This window comes from Mixophyes fleayi, chromosome 10 (genome assembly GCF_038048845.1).
Source record: "Mixophyes fleayi isolate aMixFle1 chromosome 10, aMixFle1.hap1, whole genome shotgun sequence".
In the NCBI taxonomy this organism is placed as follows: Eukaryota; Metazoa; Chordata; class Amphibia; order Anura; family Limnodynastidae; genus Mixophyes; species Mixophyes fleayi.
The window spans coordinates 60,469,596-60,493,062 of record NC_134411.1 but is presented as its reverse complement, the minus strand read 5'-3'; the positions used below and the strand labels follow the sequence as shown (position 1 = coordinate 60,493,062).

Here is a 23,467-nt window from a genome sequence, read left to right as displayed (position 1 = left end):
AGCTAGGTCTTGGATATATTTAAAGTTTAATGTTCCCCGAGCGGTCCTGGTGAGATCTAGAGCAACCATAACTTGGAAACCAGCAGTTTCACTAATCAACTTTGTAGCTATGGGTTCCTCACCAGGAATCATATTTCTCTTGCCACGGTGTTCATACTGTGTGTGTATGTATGGTGGTGATGTAGTCTTGTGAATATCTACCATTTCTTCATGAGTAATAGTCATGATTTCAGGAACCAGTTTAGCTAGGAAACACAAGCCCTTGGAACTCGGAGTTACCCAGGAATAAGCTTTTCTTCCACAAACAAAATACACATCCTCAGGGAGAACATAAGGAACAGTATGCCCATGAATTATATCACACAGAGTTTTGATAAAACTACCCATGCCTAGTGTCTCCATCTGCTCTAGACACGTGTCGGCATTAATGACATTTTTACATTTATCTGTAGAGACTTTTTCAATGGATACCTTCTTATGTTTGGTTATACGCCCTAATTTGTGACCTCCATCAACATTCCTGCCTAGTAGTGACCTTGTGAGTCTCCCTCTAAAATGAGTGTGGCGAGCCATTGTCTGATCTGATAGGTCAGCCTCCCAATTCTCCAGGCGCTTTGCATGAGATATGTTTAGGCACAGCAAAGATCTGCCTATGGAGTATTGTCGAAGCGTCAGACTAGGGGACCTAGTGTTATTGTACCTCCCTTCTATGGGCCTCCCACCCCTTAATTCGAGTACTTCGGATATGTTTAGAGGGAATGGCACTAGTCCTATGTTATGCTGCCCTTGAGGCACGTGAGAGCACACCCAACACTCGGTTTGGTTTAGCACCTTACCCACCAGGGAGTGATAATCCTCCAAAGGATGCCCGCCTATATTCAGAGTACTGGGGGACTGGCATCGTTGAAAGCATCTCTCTTCAACTAGGGAGTCGCAGAACTTGCAGATACAATACTCATCAGACAATAGCCCCTCACACTGCCTCCGATTTCCTGAGCTAGCAGACCTTTTCATAACCCCTGGACCAAGTTTGATAATGGGCTGTTCAGAGTATCATATTAACTTTTCTTCGGCCTCCATTTCATCCGTATCACTCCCAGAACTCTCCTCCGTCCTCCATCCTCCTTCACAAAAATAGAATGTCCTAGAAAAAGTAAAAACAAGGAAAATCCTGGAACAAAAGAAAAACAAAAACCGCCACTCCATCGCTGGAAAGATAGTTCTGAGGCAACGTCTCTGGTTCAGGTGTCTCAACTGCAGGCTTTAGGTCTCCCGGAACAGGCTCACAAGTGACAGCTCTAGGTCGTCGGTCTGAGTTTTGTCTTGCACTTTCTCCGGATTATGGACTCTCCTGCAGTGGGTGGAATGGACCCAAGTGTCTCTCTCTGCAACCTTCAGTGATGCAGTACTGGTCAGCAGCACTTGGTACGGGCCTTCCCAACGGTCTGTTAAACAACCTGAACGTAAGAAATTGCGGATCATAACATAGTCTCCAGGTTCAACATCATGACAGTTCGTTTCTTGCATACCAGGTGACAGCATTTTTAGTTTTTGTTGTTGTTGCTTTAGCTGTCTACTCATTCTTATAAGATATTGTACAGTCACTTCATTATTACACTTCAAGTCGTCTTGTGGACTCACGATCAAATGAGGTTGTCGTCCGAACAGTATCTCAAAGGGGGACAGATTAAGAGGAGGTCTAGGAGTGGTCCGAATGCTATGGAGGACCAATGGCAAAGCCTCAGGCCATGCCAACCCAGTTTCAGACATTATCTTACCAAGCTTGTTCTTTATAGTACCGTTTACTCTCTCCACCTTACCACTGGCTTGTGGTCGGTAAGGGGTGTGAAGTCTGCTACCGATTCCCATGAGTTTACACATATTTTGGAAGATATCACCAGTAAAGTGGGTACCCCTATCACTTTCAATAAATCTAGGGATACCGAACCTACATACAAAGTCTTGTACAATTTTCTTTGCAGTGAACACAGCAGTATTAGTGGCTGCCGGATATGCTTCTACCCAACCGGAAAACACATCAATAAAAACTAAGACATACTTTAGATTCCTGCACGGTGGTAATTGGATATAGTCAATTTGTATTACCTGAAAAGGTCCGTCTGTAGGAGGGATGTGGGATGGCTCAGTTGGAATAGTTTTCCCGACATTTTTCCTCAAACAAGTAAGCCATGACATTGCCTTCTTACCAGTCTGAGAGGAAAATCCGGGAGCACACCAGTATGCTCTCACCAGTTTGCACATACCTACTTTACCCAGGTGAGTCAGGCCGTGTGCTGCTTCAGCCAGGCTTCGATAGTACGTTCGGGGAGCTACAGGCTTACCTTGTCTATCCCTCCAGAGTCCTGAGGACTCTTGACCACATCACTTTGCCTTCCAGACCGCCTTTTCCTGCAGGGAACACAAATCTTGCATTTCAATTAATTTCTGCATGTCTAATGTCTGAAAAACCATCATAGTCTCGGTCGATACAGTCATAGGTTGCCCTGCTGCCCATTTAGCAGCTTCGTCTGCCCTGTTGTTGCCCAATGACACTGGGTCTTTTTCAAAGGTATGGGCTTTGCACTTTATGACGGCTACTGTTCTGGGTAAATGTATCGCTGTCAGAAGTCCTTTTATGTGTTGTGAGTGTGCCACTGCTGCTGTCGTAAAGTTTCTAAGACGCCAAAGGGCCCCAAAATCGTGCACTACCCCGAAAGCATACCTAGAGTCAGTATATATATATTGGCTGATTTACCCTCTGCCAACTTACACACTCTCCTTAATGCTACTAGTTCCGCCACCTGGGCTGAGTGAGGTGGACCAAGGGGTTCAGCTTCTACCACATCCTGATCGTCTACAACAGCGTAACCAGTACATAGCTCTCCCGTCTCTGTCTGTCTATGACAACTTCCGTCTATATAAAACGTAAAATCTACATTTTCTAAGGGGGTGTCACGTATGTCGGGCCTTGCAGTAAAGGTCTGATTCAGGTGTTCCATACAGTCATGCGTGTCAGTATTCTTGCCTAACTCATCATCAACCAGGGTCTCCTCACCTCCCACCCTTTGTGTCTCTAGAGACACATATGGAAGGTATGTAGCTGGATTTAAGGTGCTACATTATTTGATGGTGATGTTTGAGGGTGCCATCAGGGCTAGTTCCCACTTTGTGAATCTAGCTGAAGAAACATGTCTGGTTTGGGCTGAATTTAACAGAGCTGATACAGCATGGGGTGTATAGACAGTTGAATTATGTCCTAATACTACGTCCTCGCTCTTACTTACCAGAAGAGCAGTTGCTGCTACACTTCTGAGACATGTTGGAAGTGATCTTGCCACATTGTCCAATTGTGCACTGTAGTATGCTAGCGGTCTGCTAGCGTCACCATGTTTCTGTGTGAGGACACCTGCTGCACAACCATCAGCTTCTGTACAGTATAGCTCAAAAGGCTTTTCATAATCAGGTATTCCCAATGCAGGTGCTCTAGTCAGACTATCTTTAAGATTAAAGAACGCTTGCTCTGACTCTTCTGTGTGTACGACACGTTCTGGTTTTGAAGAAAAGACTAGCTCCTGCAATGGTAATGCCAGAATAGAAAAACCTGGGATCCAGGATCTACATTATCCACACATCCCCAGGAAAGTACGAATCTGCTTCTGGCTCTGCGGCAGAGTCATGTGTTGTATGGCCTCAATCCTGTCGGTTGTCAGGTGTCTTAGCCCCTTAGTGAGGCAGTGTCCTAAGTATTTGACCTTAGTCTGACTTGGCTGTAATTTTTACTTTGCCACCTTGTGCCCCGTTTGTGAAAGATGAAGCAACAACAATTTAGTATCATGTAAACATGACATAAAAGAATCAGAGCACAGCAACAAATCGTCCACATATTGAATTAGAACAGACCCATTGTTGGGTTGAAAGGATTGCAAACAGTCATGTAAGGCTTGGGAGAAAATACTGGGGCTGACAATGAACCCCTGGGGTAGTCTGGTCCATGTGTATTGCACTCCCCGGTAGGAGAATGCAAAAAGGTATTGGCAGTCAGGGTGAAGAGGGACTGAGAAGAAAGCAGAACATAGATCAATGACAGTAAAGTGACTAGCAGACGGCGGAATCTGCATGAGGATGACAGCTGGATTCGGCACTACGGGGAATTGGCTCTCAACGACTTTATTAATTCCCCTTAAGTCCTGGACTAATCTATAGCCCCTCCCCCCACTCTTCTTTACAGGGAAAATGGGACCATTTGCTGTGCGAATTAAAATCCCTTGTTGTAACAGCCTCTCAATAACAGGATATACCCCTTGTTCCACCTCCAGTTTTAATGGATACTGTGGGATTTTTGGAGCTATTCTACCACTTTTTAGATTGACCATGACAGGGGCTATGTTTGCCATCAGTCCAGTGTCCTGTCCATCTCTGGTCCATAGTGAACCTGGTATTTCCAGCCACATCCCCTTTACTTGAGATGGACTTTGTTCTATAACAGGAGAGTGTAACATTAACCTTTGAGGGGTGCCCAATATATCCTGTACCTCATGTGCGATCTTCTCCGGTATATCTAAGAACACACCATCTGAAGTACAGTATATGACACATCCCATTTTACATAACAAGTCCCTTCCCAGCAAGTTAGTAGGAGCCGCTGCAGCCAAGAGAAATGAATGCTTGGTATGCAGGGGCCCGATAGTAACTTCAGCGGGTTTATTAGTTAGTGGATAATGCAACACTTTTCCCATTATCCCTATGGCTGGAATGGTTTTATTGGTCACCTGTAGATTGAAAGGAGAGGTTATCACAGATCGGGCCACCCCTGTATCTACAAGAAAGGTTTGTTTCCTACCAGCTATGTCAACTATCTTCAGACTATAGTCCAGATACTATTTTTGGGTGTAATGCAGACCTGTTGAAGGTTTTCTATATATTATATTGTGGTGGCCAGTGGCCAGTCCTCTACGCAGTCCAGATACTATTTCTGGGTGTAATTCAGACCTGTTGAAGGTTTTCTATATATTATATTGTGATGGCCAGTGGCCAGTCCTCTACGCAGTCCAGATACTATTTTTGGGTGTAATTCAGACCTGTTGAAGGTTTTCTATATATTTTATTGTGGTGCCCAGTGCCCACTACTCTACGCAGTCCAGATACTATTTTTGGGTGTAATTCAGACCAGTTGATGGGTTTTTAATTATATTGTGGGGAACACTCCTCTACGCAGTCCAGAAAGATACCTCGTTGCAACGTTTTGTACTAAAAAAAAAAAAATATTGTGAGGTGTTAGGTGTTCAGAATAGCCTTTAAATTAGTGGAAATGATTGTTATTGAATGTTATTGAGGTTAATAATAGCGTAGGAGTCAAAAAAATAAGCCCAAAAACTTGATTTTTTAACTTTTTAGTTTTTTTTCAAAAAAAATCTGAATCCAAAACCTTAAATCCGAACCAAAACCTTTCGGCAGGTGTTCTGCGAAACAAATCCGAACCCAAAACATCGCGAAAATCCGGATCCAAAACACAAAACACGAGACCTCAAAAGTCGCCGGTGCACATCCCTAGTTTTAACCGGCAATAAAGTTGCGGGATTGTTACGGAGTGCTCGTTTGAATTAATAAGACATTCAGATTCTCCGGCACCACGGGGGCCATCATCTGTCCTTGGACCTGTCTATAATGCCCGCTTTGTACTTTAATTAACATCATTGGACATTTGCAATATCTACACGGTTGCCCTACTCATTGTTTATCTTATGCATATTACAGCTCTGCAGTGAGCTACAGGAATCATTTGGTGCACCATTTGTCTTTATATTGCATATGTATTCATGTCTATTTGTGTATACTACTTCTTATCAATATTAAATTGTTACATATCTCTTTTACAAGCGCCCAGAACCTGTTCATTTCTATACTGTTCTATTTCTGGTTGGGAGTTTAGGGGTCTCCCACACATTCTCAGGTTCTCATTTGGCTGCTTAACATATTTGGAGGAAGCGCAGCCTATTCCATTTTTCCAATCATATAGATGCTTTTTACAGGCCCTGACATTATAAAGTAAATAAAAGATTAACATTTTGTGCGAGTAATGAATATTGTGGAATTTTTCGGCATGGACTTGGTTCAAATAAGTGATTTCAAAATTTTTAGGCAATGACAAGGATCCAAACTAAAAAGAAATTGTCATGGAAATGCTTAATAGCTACAGAAACCTTGGCTGCAATACGAGTTTAAAGGTACATTTTTTGAATTCCCATATTGAGCATTTCCCGAATAATCTCGGAGACTACAGTGAAGAACAGGATGAACGGTTGCACCAAGATGTTAAAGATGTAGAAAGAAGATTTGTTGGGACGTCGGCATGATGGTTGCCTACTGCTGGATGATACACAGAGACACTACAGAAAAAAAAACACGAAGTTTGAAGACAAAAAAATATGATATTAACGATTTTTTCAATAATATGGTTTTGTTTCTATTATTGTTTGATTTTATTGTTATTTTATTATGTAATTAAGACAAAAACACAGTGATATCATCTACACTTCTTCGTATTTCACAATAAATATGTCAAGAACAATTAAAATTCTTGTTTTTTCTTAAAAATGTATGTAACCCCCATATAGGTAAATGTGATGTGGTAATTTTTTTTTATATACTATTTCTTGATGTACTCAGGAGTATACTTAGGAATATAAAAGTATTATTAAAAAAGCTTTCAATGACCTGGAGGCGGCGCATACTGCCCTCCCTGACCTGACCCCGCTCTGGGGCCTGCCCCCTATACATCGCCCCTCGCCTTCTAAACTCCTTCCCACCATTAAATTTGACATTAAGATTTGGGATTCCTACTCCTTCAAACTAAAGATTACATCTGCCCTCTCTCCCCTGACCCCCATCTGGTTTAACCCCATATTTCCTCCCGGCCTCTCAAGATTGAGACACCGTCTCTGGACTCAGGCTGGACTTAAATTTCCATCAGACTTCTCCAAACGAGGCCAGTGGCTTCCACTGGCTGAGCTCCAGTCCCACTCCCCAGAGTGGACACTTATCCCCTTTGAGTTCTTTCAAATCAGCCATTTTTTGCGATCCCTACCACCCACATTTACACTGCGCCCCCTCACTCCATTTGAGAACCTATGCAAACTCCACCCCATGTCCAAAGGCATATCACAGCTCTATAGTATCTTTCTTGATTCCACCCTTCACCCTCAGCTCCCCCATGAGGTTGAATGGGAGAGAGATCTCGGCCCTCCGCCAGATGAGGAGGCCTGGGAGGACATGAGACTGGGGATAGCCAAAATCTTTATATCGACCAGACTAAAAGAAACATCCTATAAAATTTACTATCGCTGGTATTACACCCCCACTCGACTTCATGCAATGTTCCCTTCCTAGTCGCCTGACTGTTGGCGGGGCTGTGGCCACAGGGGTTCTATGATACATATCTGGTGGACTTGTCCAATCATCACTCCCTTTTGGGACATGATCCATGGCTTTATCAATACTTTATTTGAGACTCCCGTTGCAAAGGACCCCTGGATCTTTCTCCTTTGCTACCCTCCCCCGGATCTTGATAAATTCTCAAAAAAATTGACAGCGCACATCCTCACAGCCGCCAAATCTCTCATTGCCCTAAACTGGAAGCGCAGCTCTTCATCTTTTTCGGCCCTTAAAAAACAAATTTGGAATGTGGCAGCAATGGAAGAGATTACTTACCACCTACATGACAGAGGTTACGCTTTCAGCCAAGTTTGGGCTCCATGGCAAATGGCGGCAAGCTCGTTTCCCTCTGACACTTAATTTCCTTGTAGAGGCCCATGTGTGGCGAGTGGGTCCCTGCTCCTGCTCTACCAACCCTCGACCGTCTAACACACTTTCATTGCCTTCTCTCTGACCGCATCCTTGCCTATCTTTTGTGGTCTTCCTTCTTCCCTTCCCCTTCTTACCGCCCCTTTTTTCTTACACCTTACCCTCACTCCCCCAGCTCTATTTTGATGTTGTCTGATCTATGCAAGTTAAAGCAAGAAATAACATTAAAAACTGGACAGTTTACTTCTCAAGTTTTTTGTGGATGTCCTCCCTGGATTTCATTACAATATAAATGTCTTCTGATTTTGTATCTTGTATGCCTTGTATTGCTTGACCATTCAAAATAAAGAATTATGAAAAAAAAAAAGAAGCTTTCAATACCTTAAATTTCGCAGACCTGTGTTGTTGATGTTACTTCAGGATTAAGGACTAATATATAAACACAGACTGTGGCATCCTGCATTTATGTGACCACAAAACTCCTGTTTCTTTTAATAACCTTATAATTTACAATAGGGGGGTATTATTCCATATAGAATGCATATGTAAATAGAAATGATCAAATCCATTTTTGTCTTATTTCTGATTTTTGTTCTCTTACAGTGTTTTGTTTAAAGTTTTGTTAAGGTTAAGTGTTTTGGCTTTTTTTAAACCCTGGTGGTTGTTTCTTAAAATGAAACCCAAAACCCATTTTGATCTCAACAGATACTCTGTGAAGTCAGACTTCCAAACAATCATTCAGAAGCTGGTACATCATATGACGCAACACTTGAATGCAACACCAGGCACAGGTTAATAAAGCAGCACTATAAGTTGACATTGTCATCATGCTGCTGACAGAAGGGACAAAGATCAAACATAACAGCCACAAACATGCTGGTAATCCTGACAGAAAAAACTATTTCAGCTTCATGTTATTGAGGCAACTACAGTGGGAACAATTAAAAAAAAAAAAGTAAAAAAAAAAAAAAAGTGCTGGTTACCTGAAATCAGAGGGAGCACAGCACACAACTGCCCGTTCCAATCTATCTATACTGCTACGACCCTTCCTGATAAAATAGGGTTTGATAGAAATATACACAGAGAGCAAGTGGGTGTTTTCAAGAGGTTATACACTCCTATATAGGCAAATGCAAAAAATTTTGGGGCCGTGGCTTGGTGTAGTATGGAGCAGTAGGACCATCTCTTGTTTTTCTACATCATTCCTGTTTGACCACAGAACAGAGTGCCTGACTACTATTGCTATGTGGTGGTTCTTATGTTCCTATTGGACCATCTGCTGTCTGGCTCAAGATCCATTATTTTGACTAATTCCCTGGCTGGGGATATACAGGTTCCATATTTTGGTTATAAATCTCTGCTCTCAGACTACAGTGTTCACGTGTGTTATTGCTTTGTGTAGTACTGTGGACTTTGGAACCAGACTCTCCCCTTTTATACAGTGGATTTTTTTCTGCTCTCTTTGGTGTTTCTCGGGGTTTCTCGATGGTCTAATAGGTATTACATATACCCAAAAAGCAACAGCTGAGCTGCAGTAGCGCGCACTGTCGCACACATTGCTGCACATCTCTCTCGGAATAATGGGGTAGTCAAGCCAAACCATAGCTACTGTTGACAAACTAGAGCACTAGGCTCGTCAGTTCACCTCTGCTAACCTTAAGGAGGAAACCTCAGACTGACTTGAACCAACCAGCTCAACAGGAGACCCCATCTTTACAGCAAGTACTGTTGGCAATAACAACTTCCGAAAAAAGGGTTACTGATAAAATAGGTGAGGTTCAGGCTCACGTTTCACTTATCTTCAGAAAATGGGTGGGAGAAACTGTACACCGGGTTTCCTCTCTGGAGGACATTACTGCTTATATTCACGGTCAACTTACTGACTTGGCTGGTCATATTCCCCAATGTAAGCAAAAAAAAAAAAGCCTGACTTAGAGGGCAGTCCTGCGCTATTTCCTTTAAATAAATTTATACCATAGGTTATTTATAAGTAATCCAGTCACACACAGTCATAGCCAAATTATTCCTCACTAAGTAACATTGACTCTAGCGGCACAAACACCTCTATAGATAATCCAGCAGACGTTTGTTTTTAGGGATTAATACCTGCTGCAGAGTGGGTATAAATGATACCGGAAGTCTAGGAGACTAGGCCAATCCGCCGGGTGCTACATACAGTAATTTAAAAACAGTAAAATATTTAAAAACTGATAGTGAAAATGACAGTGTATCAGAAAAACAAATGTGAATCATAAAATAGAAATTGGCAGCAAGTAGTTTAATTATAATATGGTTGAGGATTTTATAACAACTCTCTATGTACCTCAGTCAGTTATGATGGTCCTTTATAATGTTCACAGATTTGTATAGATCATTTAATTCCTAAAAGTTGTCCTTTCAGAAGCTAAAATGCTATAATGTTGTTTTTTTTGCAGAATCAGTGTCAGTCAATTAGGTATAGCTGAAAACAGGGATACAATTAAGGTTATTGAATCCACAGGTTGTGGATAATCAATGGCCACCACAGAAAGGCTATTCTATCCTTAAATATCGTATACCAGAATGTGTTCTTACCTTCTGATTAAAGTGCAAGACGGCACAGAAATGTTTCAAGGCTTTTAATTCTTGGATGTAATTACAAACCAGCCGGGATTCCTCGGAACTATGAGGTTATCTTTCTAGACATTGCGGTTTATTAAAGCAACTGAACTTTGGGTATTTCTCAATGATAAAATGAGTCGTTTTCTTTTGAACTACATACGGACATTTGAAAAGATATCAACTTGGAGACCGGTGGATAAAACGGTGAGACTTTCTTCTTGAAGTTTTAAATGCCTGAAGTTCACGCAGTGTCACCGCAATCTATTACCATCAAAAGCTTTCAATAGTAACTACTATAATGCTTTGTATTACACTATGATATCCCTAACGGCTTCAGTTTCTGCTAAAAATGTGTCTGTGTTCATAATTAGCCTGCTAATAAAAGTTTGAACAATACAACTGTGTTTTTATTTACCTGTTGGTTCTGTGTATGTATCATATGCTTTTATGAACACATTTTGAAATAAATCGTCCGTACAGTGTATTCTATTCTGTGATAGCAATTTTGTTATAAGTGCAAGCACAGCCAATCCTTTTATTAGTTTTTCCACATGGTAAATAGTAGAAATTACAAAGTCTCTACTTCGGCAGCTGCTCAAACTTAGTTAGGGAAGATTTCTCACTGATCGAGAAGAGGCACTAAAATATTTGTCTTTTTAAACTAAAGTTTGCAATATTAAAAAAAAATAAAACAGGCACAAGAGTTTTAAACCATAGTATTACTGGCTTTTAGACAGAAAAATAAATAAATTCCGCTTTGGTAATTTATGACTGTAAAGAACTCTTACCTTGTTGCTTCCTCTAGCTTTACTGCAGATACTGGAATCATTGCTGGCCACTATTTCAACATCTTTGCCTGTAATCTCAATGCAAGAAGACGAGTCGCCACCAGAGAGGCAGCTAAGTAAATAAATAAAAATAAATAAATGAAATGGAACAAAACAGTTACTACATATCTCATCAATATACTTCACTAAACTTAAAAGCAGTCCCCCGCCCTTCAGCTTACTCTGGAATATTGGCATGTATATGCTTCTCCTGTAGCTTTTATGGAAGATAGAAAAAAATTATTTGGCATGTCTGACCCAGGCTCTCTGTGATGAGAGATTTCAAACAATCCAGGTGGCTTCTGCATCTAATATTCTTAATACTTTTAAGTACCCACACAGAAGTAACTCTTTGAGAGGCAGACGTGGGAAACCACAATTACTGGGACATGGTTATTACACAGTGTGACAGTATGGACCGCCCATGTCACCCTGTCTGTTATTGCTGGGAACCGGATGGGCTTACTTTGCCACCATTCCCTGTCGTTATCCCAAATGCGCCCTCTAACTGCAGTAGGAGGGGCTTACAAATGGTGCCACCACTGGATTCCTTACCGGCATCCAGTACCAGGTTTCTCTTGGGTAACTGCTGGTACTCCTGACCACTTCCTATGGATCAGGGTTGCAATGAATGGATCCCCCTGGCCTATCACCCTGGCCAGAGCTGCTGGGTAGCGGGCAGAGTGGTGGTACTGGATGCTAGGTCCAAAATCTCAGAAACAGCCGGGAACAGATTAGATTTTGGATCACAGGGATAGAGAAGTTTCCAAGCAGGTCTTTGAAGCAAGTGATGTTTATTTGCTCACCCTGTTTGAAGGTACCAGGGAGCAGGTCAGATGGAACAAGAAGAACAATTTTCAATACAAGACCGTGCTTTTTATACAGATTTGAACACAGCCTCATAGGGTAAGCCAGCCCCCTGAGGTCTGAGCTATTTTTAGAATCAGGATGCAATTTGTTTATTCAAACATGGATTTACATTCAATGCAAAGCTAACAATATTTACAGTTATCTGTAATATTCTAAAACTTGCTGTGATTTACTGCATCCTTTTAGACGCAGGAAATCTGGTAGCCAGTCTTAATTAAACCTTCTTGTGCCTTCAGGTGCTCAACCTTTATACATCAAAAAACGAATTTCTTTCCCTGGTCTTTGAAATAAAGATATCTCCTTTACCAACATACCCAAAATATCAAAAATAAGTACATTTGCAATTACATAAATAAGCGCCCTGCGCAATTTCCTTTCAATAAATTTATACCATAAGTTATTTATAAGTGATCCAGTCACACACAGTCATAGCCAAATTATTCCTCACTAAGTGACATTTATTCTAGTGGCACAAACACTTCTATGAATAATCCAGCAGACCCGTTTTTTGTTTTTTTAAATACCCGCTGCAGAGTGGGTATAAATGATACCGGAAGACTAGGCCAATCTTCCGGGTGCTGCCACAAAAAACGCCATAGGCAAACTAATGTAATATTTAAACTTACCTTCCAATATATTAACAGATTCTGAGATGTCTGTGTAGAGGGCTGGGTATTCCCCCAGCAAATTGATTTTCTAATTTCCATTGGAAAGTGGAGCACCACTTTAGGGGCAGATAACCAAGTTTGAGGGATTTTTTGGGTAAATCCAATAGGGCTTTTATCAATAACGTGGTGAGTAGTCTAATCTGCTTTAATACTGACCAATCCAATAGACCATACTTTAAATATTAATCTACATTCAACCCACAGAGTACCAACGTGCCCATAAAAACGGTTTTTACAATGCACAAACAAGAAGGTACAAACTTCTAACCATGGTTTGAAGTGTTACCCCCATATGTCCTTTGAAGAGCACATTGCATTTAAGCACCTTACAGAACTGCAAAATATCACGATACACCCAGCGGATAAAGGTAGTGCAAAAGTGCTACAGGATTATGAGGACCACAGGGCAGAAATTTTAAAACTTTCAGACATAGGCACCTTAGGAAAAATAAGGTTAGACGCTATTCTTGACATCAAGAAAACAAGTAAGACACTTTGATTCAACTTGGTGTCAAGAAATATATCACCAAGGATGAATCCTTAGTGATCCCTTTTTCCAAGTTGCCATATAATTATGATACGTTGCCAAACAATCATAAGACCTTGAAGGCCCCTCTAGGGAGGCCAATTACACCCAAATTTGTGGATGGATTTTGGGTCATTCCATGTCAAATCAACCAGAAAAATGTCATTATGACATTCACCGACTCAGATTTTCATGAAACTTGGTACACTTGATATTCCCACATATCTACTAACCCATGTAAAATGTATCTTCTCTAGGCCTCATAGTTTCTGAGATATAGGCGTTCAAAGTTATGTAAAATGGCTCAGAAAAGCCACTCCTGATTCCTCATTTTAAGTGTGACATGTCTCAAAAAAATTCACATCTCGGTGAGAGGTTAGCCTTTGTCAATCACAATATAGGGATTCCAGAAAAACAGTTTTATCAATCATGCCTGACTCTGAGAGTCATTAAAAAATCATTTAGTTGAAAAATCAATAATTTTTCGAGATGAAAATACTTGTGTTCAATTAGCATTATCAACCTGAGGCAGAGGAGTTAACATGTCCATTTTTAGAAAAAAAAAAACAAAAAAACTGATCCTTAAAGTATACTTTAAATGGCTATGAAAGAAAAATAATGGGATTTTGATTGCCTGTATAAGTTTTTAATGTTCTCTTTAAAAACAAAAAGTAATTAGGTATAATTTTGCACACCAGGTGTCTCCCTATTGAAATTTTGACCACCACCATTAAATTCCTCATAAAAATTACCCCTATAATGCCCACTTGCCCCTCTTGATTGCTTTTCTGTAAATACTGAAACAATAGTAGCAGTCAGCATTCTCAAAAGGTGATGTAGCTCAAGGCAGGTTGGGGCATGTTTCAACCTGCACTAACAGGTTCATTCTTGCAGAGCCTGCACTGTGGTAAGTCAGTCCACTTATCTGTTTGAATGAAGGTGTTCTGTATCAGAAGATACCGTTATACTAGAATGTTTTTTTATTTCTTCCCGTGGCTACTTTGTTTTTAATTCTAATGTTATAAAATAACTTTTAAAAGAAATGTCTGTGTTTTCCAGAAATGTCTGAAACTTAACAGCCTGATAAGAAACTTTCAAAAATCAATATTATTTCACAAGCCAACAAATATAATTTTGATAAATGTATTTCTGAATGATCGTAAACATTCAATTTCCATTAAAAAAATGATTCTTAATGGACAATAAAACGTATAAATTACAACTTGTATACTATTAGCCTAAATCATTAATGCTGGAAATAATACTGCTAATATAAAAGGCCTATTTCAAACTAGTTCACGTTTGAAATACATCAGCATAATTATTTATAATTGTTTATTGGAGTTGCCTGATTTCTAACTGAAGTTTAGACTGTACTGTACTTGTATATAATGAAATTCTTTTTCAGGGAAGTAATACATCCTTCCAGTACCCTTCGTGATAGGAGGGCTGAGAGAGGAAATGATATTGCATACAGGAATGTAATAACTCTTCTTTATTCTGTAGAGGCCACTGAAATTAATGAGCAGGGCCATAGGGGTGCATGAACTTAACTTCAAAATCACATACGTCCTCATCCTTTGATAGTACCAGTACAAAAAAAAAAAAAGACTATCATAAACACATGCTATGTATGGATTCTTCTGATCTGCGAAATGGAATTGAAGTTATCTTAACATTTAAAGGGAGTCGTCATTCTTCAGCGATGGTTATCTACCAAAGCGCTGATGACACAGAGAAATCTACGGTAGCCGATATGCTAATTGGAGCCACTTGCTGATGGAACCAAAGAAGCGGTCTGATGGAGAAAGGTGGTTATAGGCTCACATGCTGAGAGCGCTTAAAGCTTGCACTTCTGCTCCACGGAAGCTTTCTGTCCTCCCTGAGCTCGCCTTAGGGCACCTGCGTTACTGTTTAACAGGTTTATCGCTTTGTTCCTATTGAATTGTTAGATATAGGGGTGAAGTGATGAGTCTCTTGTACCAGGTACTGTTTTTATCTTGGAAAAGCGGTCTTGTAGCTGCTTGCGTGTTTCTGAAATTAGCCTGAAGTTTATATTTGCAACTATTGACTTGTTGAAATTGAAGACTTTTTCAATCACATCACATGTTATTCTCTGTAGGCTCTCTCTGGAAACCAGATACTTAATTGTTCCACCAATACCATCACAAGAGATTTACCGTGACTGGTTGCAAAAAATGCCCATGATACTTTCAAAGCATAGTCTTGATCATGGCAGCATAAGTTGAGAAAGTTTTTGCAATTCTTATACTACCCAACACACCCATCACTGAAGTAACACATGTTTATGACAGCGGGAATGTTTATCTTTATGTAAAGAATAATTAATTTCTGTGTTTCGTACACAAATGCTACATCATGCTCCAGATCATCATACAAGACACAAACTTGTGATGAACAGGTCATCAGACTGGGGAGATTACAGCTTGGTGCAGTGTACAACCATTGTTCGTCAAATGATACCCTTAAACTTCATCATGAATCATATTTGAATAGTTTTCACTAAAGTCCAGGAGAACAAAAGCTGTGCCAAATTCAAGGTTGGCCTTTATTTCTTTTAGAAACTTTGATTGTGCATTAGCAATAATTGAATGAGGGAAAAGTTTTTCTATTTTATCGATCAAAGTTTTTAAATGTTCATCAAAAGTTGCACTGCATCTCACCATCTCTGTTCTGTCAGTAGATTCTCACTGACTAAGAAATTATCTTCTGGGTCACGGTATTCAAATTTCTTAAGTAGAATGCGTTTTAATTTTTCACTTGATCGGGCGATGCAGTCTCTTATCTTTTGAACAGACTAAATAGGTCATTAGGTACTGGTAGGTCTCTTCTATAGGACAGGCATAAAGCAGATGACTTACATTCTGATGAATTGTACAAACATATACAGAATGTGTTCCAGAGGACCCTTTCAACACGCACCATTTTGGATGTAGAATACAGCATTTCGAGGACCCCATTTAAAATCTAGGGCATTCTAATTTGAAAGTAGCATATAATTCTTCTAAATTAGAAAGTAACAACAACCTCTTTTGCATTAGTAATTTTTTTTTAATTAATGCCTGCATCTTTTTTTCCTGGCATAACTCTGGAATTTTCATAATTTGGAAAAAGTTTTTCAAAGCTTCAACTGCTTTTCCACTAAGTTTTTGCCTTTTCTTGGCTCCGGTAAAGCAAAAATTTCCTTTTCCCCAGATGCGACGGGGGTGAGGGAGGGAGGGTCGGAGCACAAGTTGGCTCTCTTTACAGACGAGTTGCTGGCCACAGTCACCAACCCTACGGTTTCACTGCCAAATTTAATGCTTGAGTTTGACAGGCTCGGGGCACTGCTAAACTTTAATTATACTAAATCCATGGCTCTGAATCTCTCCATTCCACCACGAGTCCTTGAGGGTATTCAGTGCTCCTTCCCCTTCACCTGGCACCCCTCCAGGGTTAAAATACCGGTGGCTTTTCCTGGCTTGGGAGGATTAATATAATTAAAATGAACATCTTACCAAAAGTTTTCCATCTCCTCCAGACCCTTTCAATACACATCCCCCCACAATATTTTCTAGATCTCCAAAAACTGACATGCGAATTTGTATGGGTAGGTGCGCCTCCCAATTCAGACATGACATTTTATACAGACGGAAGATACGAGGCTTCCAGTTGCCACTCTTTGCTAAATATTATCAAGCTGTCCTCCTCAATAGGGTCATGGAATGGACTAGGGCGTCACCATCCAGGCAGTGGGTACATATCGAGGGACATGTGCATATGAGGGATATTGTTCTTCACTGGCTGCCAAAGCTCCCTCATTCCTCTCATTCCACTATTGGACCCACACTCTAATCCTGGGCCCGATTGCGAACTTTGACATTCAGCTCATCTCCATTGTCTCTTCTAACATCCATGACTGCTAACCCAGACTTTCCCCCCGGACTGACGCCAGGGGCATGTAGGACATGATCCGTGGGTGGGGTTGTCAGGAGTGGTCAGCTGGTGACCAATGATCTTGTTTGTGCCTTTTCCGTCTTGCAGCAAAAATGGGGTATGCCTATAGAGTTCTGGTCGTACTTACAGGCTCGGTACTACCTAAAGCGGAAGAGTGTGATGGAGGGAAGTAGAAGCCTGTCCAGCTTTGAAGAGCTGTGATGCGTCTCCATTGAGCCGAAACATACAACAGTCTCAACAATATACCAGTTGCTTATTATGAACCACCCTACCCCGCCCTACCGGGCAATACGGACGCATGGGAGAAATTGGGAGGCCTACCTCCGATCAGTTCTGAACCAAAGCGTTTCAGTTTACTATGGCAAGCTCTATGAGCCTCTCAGTGGTGGAGACGCGGTACAAGGTTCTTTCTCAATGGTACAGATCAGTTAATTAAGATGCACCCGGGTGTCTCTGTATCGAGCTGGAGATGCGGTTCAGGGACGGGCTCCCCCCTCCACATTTGGTTGTCATGTCCTATAATAGCACAATACTAGCGCAGGGTGAAATTAGTGACAGAAGAAATCATGGGCTGTCCAGTCCCAGATGGCCCTGATTTTTGGCTGTTTAGCTCCTCGAAAATCGCTCTCAGTATAAAAAAAATCCTTACTCCGACACTTGAATAAGGAAGCCATAGTGGTTATCCCGATGCATTGGAGGTCCCCTGCCATGCCTAGTCTGCAGGAATGGTTCCGACAGATTGACCTTTACAGACTCATGGATGACATCGCTCTATCTGGTCAATAGAAAGTTACCCAGCGATGTGGCCCTGGTGGCTTGAATTTAAAGAGTCTTCATCTTATCTCTCCCTTATGGACTGTGGATGGCCTCCTGTGGCTGGGTAGATACACCAACGGACGGGCAGGACGCAAACATTTTTGTCTGACATCACTGTACTAGGTATGAGTAGTCCTGTGACAGGATGGACCGCCTATGCCACCATCTCTGTTGTCGCTAGGGACCGTCTGGGCTTACTTTGCCACTGTCCCATTTCTTTATCCCAAATACGCCCCTCCTGTTGCAATAGGAGGAGCCTGCTCCCACCACTATGCTCCTACACCAGCACCTAGAACCGATTCTTTCTGGGTAACTCTTGCTGCAAGGGTACCCCCTTGCTGGTACACCTGGACTGGTATACCTGACCTCTTGCCTTCAGATCAGGGTTGCTGTGGATGGTTCCCCCCTCTCCTATCACACTGGCCAGAGCTGCAGGCGAAACATTGGAATTGGAATGCTGTGTCCACCTCAGATCAACCGGAGAACGGATTAGATTTGGGTCTCATCTGTACATCACAGGAATTTACAGCAGGGCAAGTAGTCGTCAAAGCAGGTTCTTGGAAGTAAAAGATGGTTTATTATCTCAAGTAGTCCGAACAAGGACAGTTCACACGCCAGTCTGTGGTACGAACGATCTTTCCAGAAGTATAGATTGTACAAGAATGATACACTTCAGTGTACAAGGGCTCTTTTTTTTTTTTAATACAGTTTTGGACACAGCCTCACAGCATAAGCCAGCCCCCTGAGTCTAAGTTATTTTTAGTATCGCAATGCGATATATGTTTCCAGATAGATTTAAATGCAATTCATACTTACAAAATTTACACTTACCTGTGATATCCTAAAACTTGCTGTGATTTCCTGCATCCTGTTTTAGACACAGAGGAAATCTAACAGCAAGTCTAATTAAACCTTCCTCTGCCTTCAGGTGTGTTGGACACTCACACATCAAAAGGTCTAATTAACATGAGCTTAACATAGGGGTCCTTTCTTCAGACAGTTGCAGAATACACATGTCCTCCACTCTACTACTAACTTGGGAATTCCCAAAGAAAAGTTACAAAACCCCTGTCACTGGGTTAGGGTCAGAGGACTGCCCGTACAGTCGGCTTACGTGATATTACCTCCCGAGAGGCGCAAAGTCTAACAGTGAGGGAGGTGTTCGCCAGGGACTCCCACAAGAGAGATTGGAATTAGCTGCTCCCAGACTGCAGGTGCGGCCCTCTTGGGGGGTGACGAGTGAGGCTGTATTGAGAACCAAAATAATAACTGAAGATGCCACAGATGAGAAGTAGTTAAATGACTGAGAGACTAAGAGGTAGTTTCCATGGGCAACGGTAGAGCCAATGTACTGAGAGCAAGGAACAGCAGAAGAGTAAGCAGGTTATACCGGAGACTGATAGCGGTGATCTGCGGGTAGCTGTGCTGGAGACACAGAGAACAGGTAGCAACAATCTGTAGAGCGTTACCACAGGATAGTGGGGTAGACACAGAGGATGTATTGGTCTGCGGACAGATGTGCTGGAGACTTCAGAGAACAGGCAGCAAACAGGAGCCAGGGAACAGGACATCTGAACAGGAGAGTAGACCTGTAGATCTGGCAACATGGTAGAGAAGCAGACCTAGGTTTTAACTAGGCAGAGCTGACAGGCAATTTGCCAATCAAGAGAATGAAGGAAGTATTGAGCAGACCAGGTGTGTGCATGCTCAGTTCAGACCAGCAAGTGAATGCAGGAAGAGAGAAACAGGTGAGAACAGTGACCATAATGCAGGTTTAGCTGGTGAATTGTGTGACAACCCCAAATAAGTCATTTCCTACAGAACACATCCCAATGTAAAACGATAAGTGTATTTGCAATTATATATTGGGGCCTGCAGCTCTAATTGACATACATTTCTACAATAAATTGTTTCTACATGATTCAGCCACAAATAAGTTATTTATAAGTGATCCAGCGACAAGTCCCGTTTCCTCTTTTCCTAAGCCCTCCGATACCCTCTATATCCTCTCTTTCTTTCTTCTCTACAGTCTTGTATGTTTTGTTTGTCAGTATATCCAACGTCATTTATTAGTTGATGACCTATGCTGCTTTGAGTTAATAATGCTCATATATGCGGTCCTTCAGATGTATTCATGTCTTTATTCTAACAATAAAAACAAATTACACAAAAAAAAAAAAAATAGAAAAAAGAAATTTCATAGCCTTTTAAAGTATACTTTAAGGATCAACTTTTAAAAAAAGGGACATGTTAACTCCTCTGCCTCAGCTTTATAATGTTATTTTAACACAAGAATATTTTTGTTTCAAAATAATTCTTGATTTTTAAACGGAATGATTATTTAACAACTCTCGGAGTCAGGCAGGATTGATAAAAAAAAAAATCTGGAATCCCCATGTTGTGATTGAGAAATGATTAAAAAATTCAAAGTGATATGTGGATTAGGCACAGAGATGTGATTTTTTTATGACATATATTACACTAAAAACGGAGAACCAGGAGTGGCATTTCTGAGCAATTTTGACCCCCTATATCTGAGGAACTGAGGCCGCCTACAGAAGATTTATTTTATATGGGTTAGTAGATATGTGTTAGTATCAAGCATACCAAGTTTCATGAAAATCTGTGTCGGTGGGTGTCAATGAAATTTTTCTGGGTGATTTGACATGGAATGTCCGGAACTCAAATAGATGGAGCTTTCCTCGAAGGAACCCACCGTGGCGGAAGCCTCTCTTTTGACTGGAGTTTCTTTTTTAATAATAATGTTGCCTTTAGGTCCCTTTTCAAAGGAGACCTTATTCCAATTTTGTCCCATATCCAGAGTCAGTCAACTACAATGCTTTCAGTTTCATAAACACAATTGTTGGAAGAAATGATAATAAAGATTATTGATACTAGAATCTGCTAATCTAAAGAAGTCATCAAGATAACTGTGTAATATTGGTAGTAGATACAATAAAATGTCACTTACATGACTTGTCTTTCTGAGTAGGGCACCATTCCAGAATTTCGGAAACTGGAGTCCAGCAATATAGCATCAACATTTGCTGTATCTCCAGATGCAGCAGTGTCAGGAGCAAGAAAACCATTCAAATCTCCATTGAAAGAACATGACTTTTGCTGGCTTTCATTTACAGGATCTGAAACATACAAAAGCCGCATTATGCCATAGTGTTCATTTATAACTTAAAGGGCGTTTCCACAAAATAAGTCCCTAACCAATATTTCTTTGGTGGAGGTCTCTCTATTGGTACAGCAAACAAAATAAGGTAAATCGACAAATGTCATGGCTATATTTAAGCGCAATGACCCTTAATACAGGGTAGTGATGCCCACAGAAGCACTATTATTGAGAAATGAAGGAAATAGATTTAGTAAAAGTCATTTTCAAAGTAGAGAATTTCTTTATGATTATATTTAAAAAAAAAATCTAAAGCCACTTTTGAACATTTTTGTTCCCGAGCTAAACAAGAAATGTATATAGATAAAGCAAAGTAAAGAGAAATATTTAATTTGCAGTAAAATATTAATGGACTGTAATTTCAGTGTCAAAAAAAAATTGTGGAAAAGTATAATCAGAAGGCAATTTTATAAAATTCAAATGAAAATTTAGAAATCAAATAATGTGCACAGTCTGTCTTTCTAGTAAAGTTTTTGTTGTTGTTGTTATAAAAGGGTAGTATAAGATTACATTCTTCCCAAAGCATTCCATACATATAGTAACAGACATCATCATTTATTTATATAGCGCCACTAACTCTTCAGCGCTGTACAGAGAGCGCACACATCAGTTCCTGCCATAATAGAGATTACAGTCTAAACTCCCTAACACACACACAGACAGACAGACTAAGGTCAATTTTGATACCAGTATGTTTTTGGAGAAACAATAATTCACGTAATACTAGTCAAAATGCACAAACATGTGTTAGAGAAAGCATAAAACACAAATGTGGACATATTTAGTTAAGAATTAATATTTCAATCATTTCAAGCATCATATTGTTCATAATATAAGCACTTTAGTGCTATAAAATATGTTCTTTTTAAAAAGAGTGCAACTTATGGCCTGAAAAAGAGAAGCTTTGGTCATGCATTGATCAGGGCGCCTCTAACAGAGTAGAAATATGACAAAGTGACTTGCTTGAAAGGTGGCATAGTATGACAATGCCACGTGGAAAGTCACTGAGCTTTTTAGTACGACCCATTCTACTGCTAATGTTTGACTATGAGAATTGCTTAGCTGTATGCTTGATTTTATGCACCTGTTAGTAATAGGTGTGGATAAAATGGTCAAACATGAATTAGGAGCGATGACCATATACTCTTGCCCATGTTATATATATATATATATATATATATATATATAAGTTCTACTTTATATGAGGCTGCTCTTATCCTGTCTGTTTTGACCCCCATACATGAGTGCAAAAAGGAAGGGCTATACCGTTGAGTATAAGAAAGCAATTGTGGAGGCCTCACAGGGCAAGAATCTTTCAGCTTTCTGTAAAGAAAAGATGTTGGATCTCCGAATGGTCCGAAAATAGCAAGCGGAGTACAATAACCTCAGTCAACAGGTGGATGAGGGAAAAGCTAAGAAGCACAGGTCTAGATCAGATCAGCAACCCTTATATCCTGAGCTAGAAGACATCATTGGTGAATTGATTGCTGAAAGGAGTGCAAAGGTGTTGGTTGTAAGCAGGGCTGATATTCAAGCATTTGCACCACCGTTCGAAATGGTCCAAGAAGGATTCAAAGCATCACAACACTGGTTGGACAGTTTCCTTCAGTGATCTAAACTGTCTCTAAGAAGATCAACAGCACTGTTTAAGCTGGAAGATGTTGAAGTAATTAAACGTTCACTTGCATTCAAGTCCTTTGTTGATGGGATCGACGTTTCTAAATACCAAACCTGCAATATGATTGCAATGGATGAAACTGCAGTGTTTATGGGTCAAGGATCTCAAATGACAGTTAATCACAGGGGTGCCACGTCAATCTAGATTCCCACCACTGGCTACGAAAGTGCACGGGTTACCTGTGTTTTGGCAATTTGTCTGGATGGAAAGAAAGCCACACCTCTAACCAGTAAGGGCAAGATAAGATTGAACGTGTTTCAGGCATTTACGTTCTTGAAACCAAATAAGCCTGTTGCACACAAGCAGTTATATGGAAGTGGCTGGATTTAATGCTGCCACTTGTTTTGCGAGGTGACCAAAGAGGTCTGCTGGTCTGGGATTCAGCCAGCACTCACTGCACTAAAGACATGAAAATCTTCCTTGCAGAGAGAAGAATAGATCAAGTAATGATTCCTGCAGGAATGACTGCCTATCTCCAGACTCTTGATATTGCAATAAACAAGCCATTCAAGGAACATTTGCGCATGGAAGTCAATGACTACA

General features: G+C 40.7%; 2 protein-coding genes across 3 annotated transcripts in view; one reads left to right on the top strand and one right to left on the bottom strand.

Annotated features, from left to right (window-relative positions):
• Nucleotides 1-23,467, top strand: part of SLC12A4 (solute carrier family 12 member 4) — a 1,264,335-nt gene that overhangs the window by 957,683 nt on the left and 283,185 nt on the right. The gene's annotated exons all lie outside the window — the stretch shown is intronic.
• EDC4 (enhancer of mRNA decapping 4) overlaps nt 1-23,467 on the bottom strand; it is a 257,782-nt gene that overhangs the window by 219,818 nt on the left and 14,497 nt on the right. Inside the window, exons 2-3 of the mRNA XM_075187439.1 lie at nt 21,037-21,205; nt 11,190-11,301 (exon numbers count right to left, since the gene is read on the bottom strand). Of these exons, the coding sequence (XP_075043540.1) occupies nt 11,190-11,301; nt 21,037-21,205 (281 nt within the window). The remainder of the gene's footprint in view (nt 1-11,189; nt 11,302-21,036; nt 21,206-23,467) is intronic.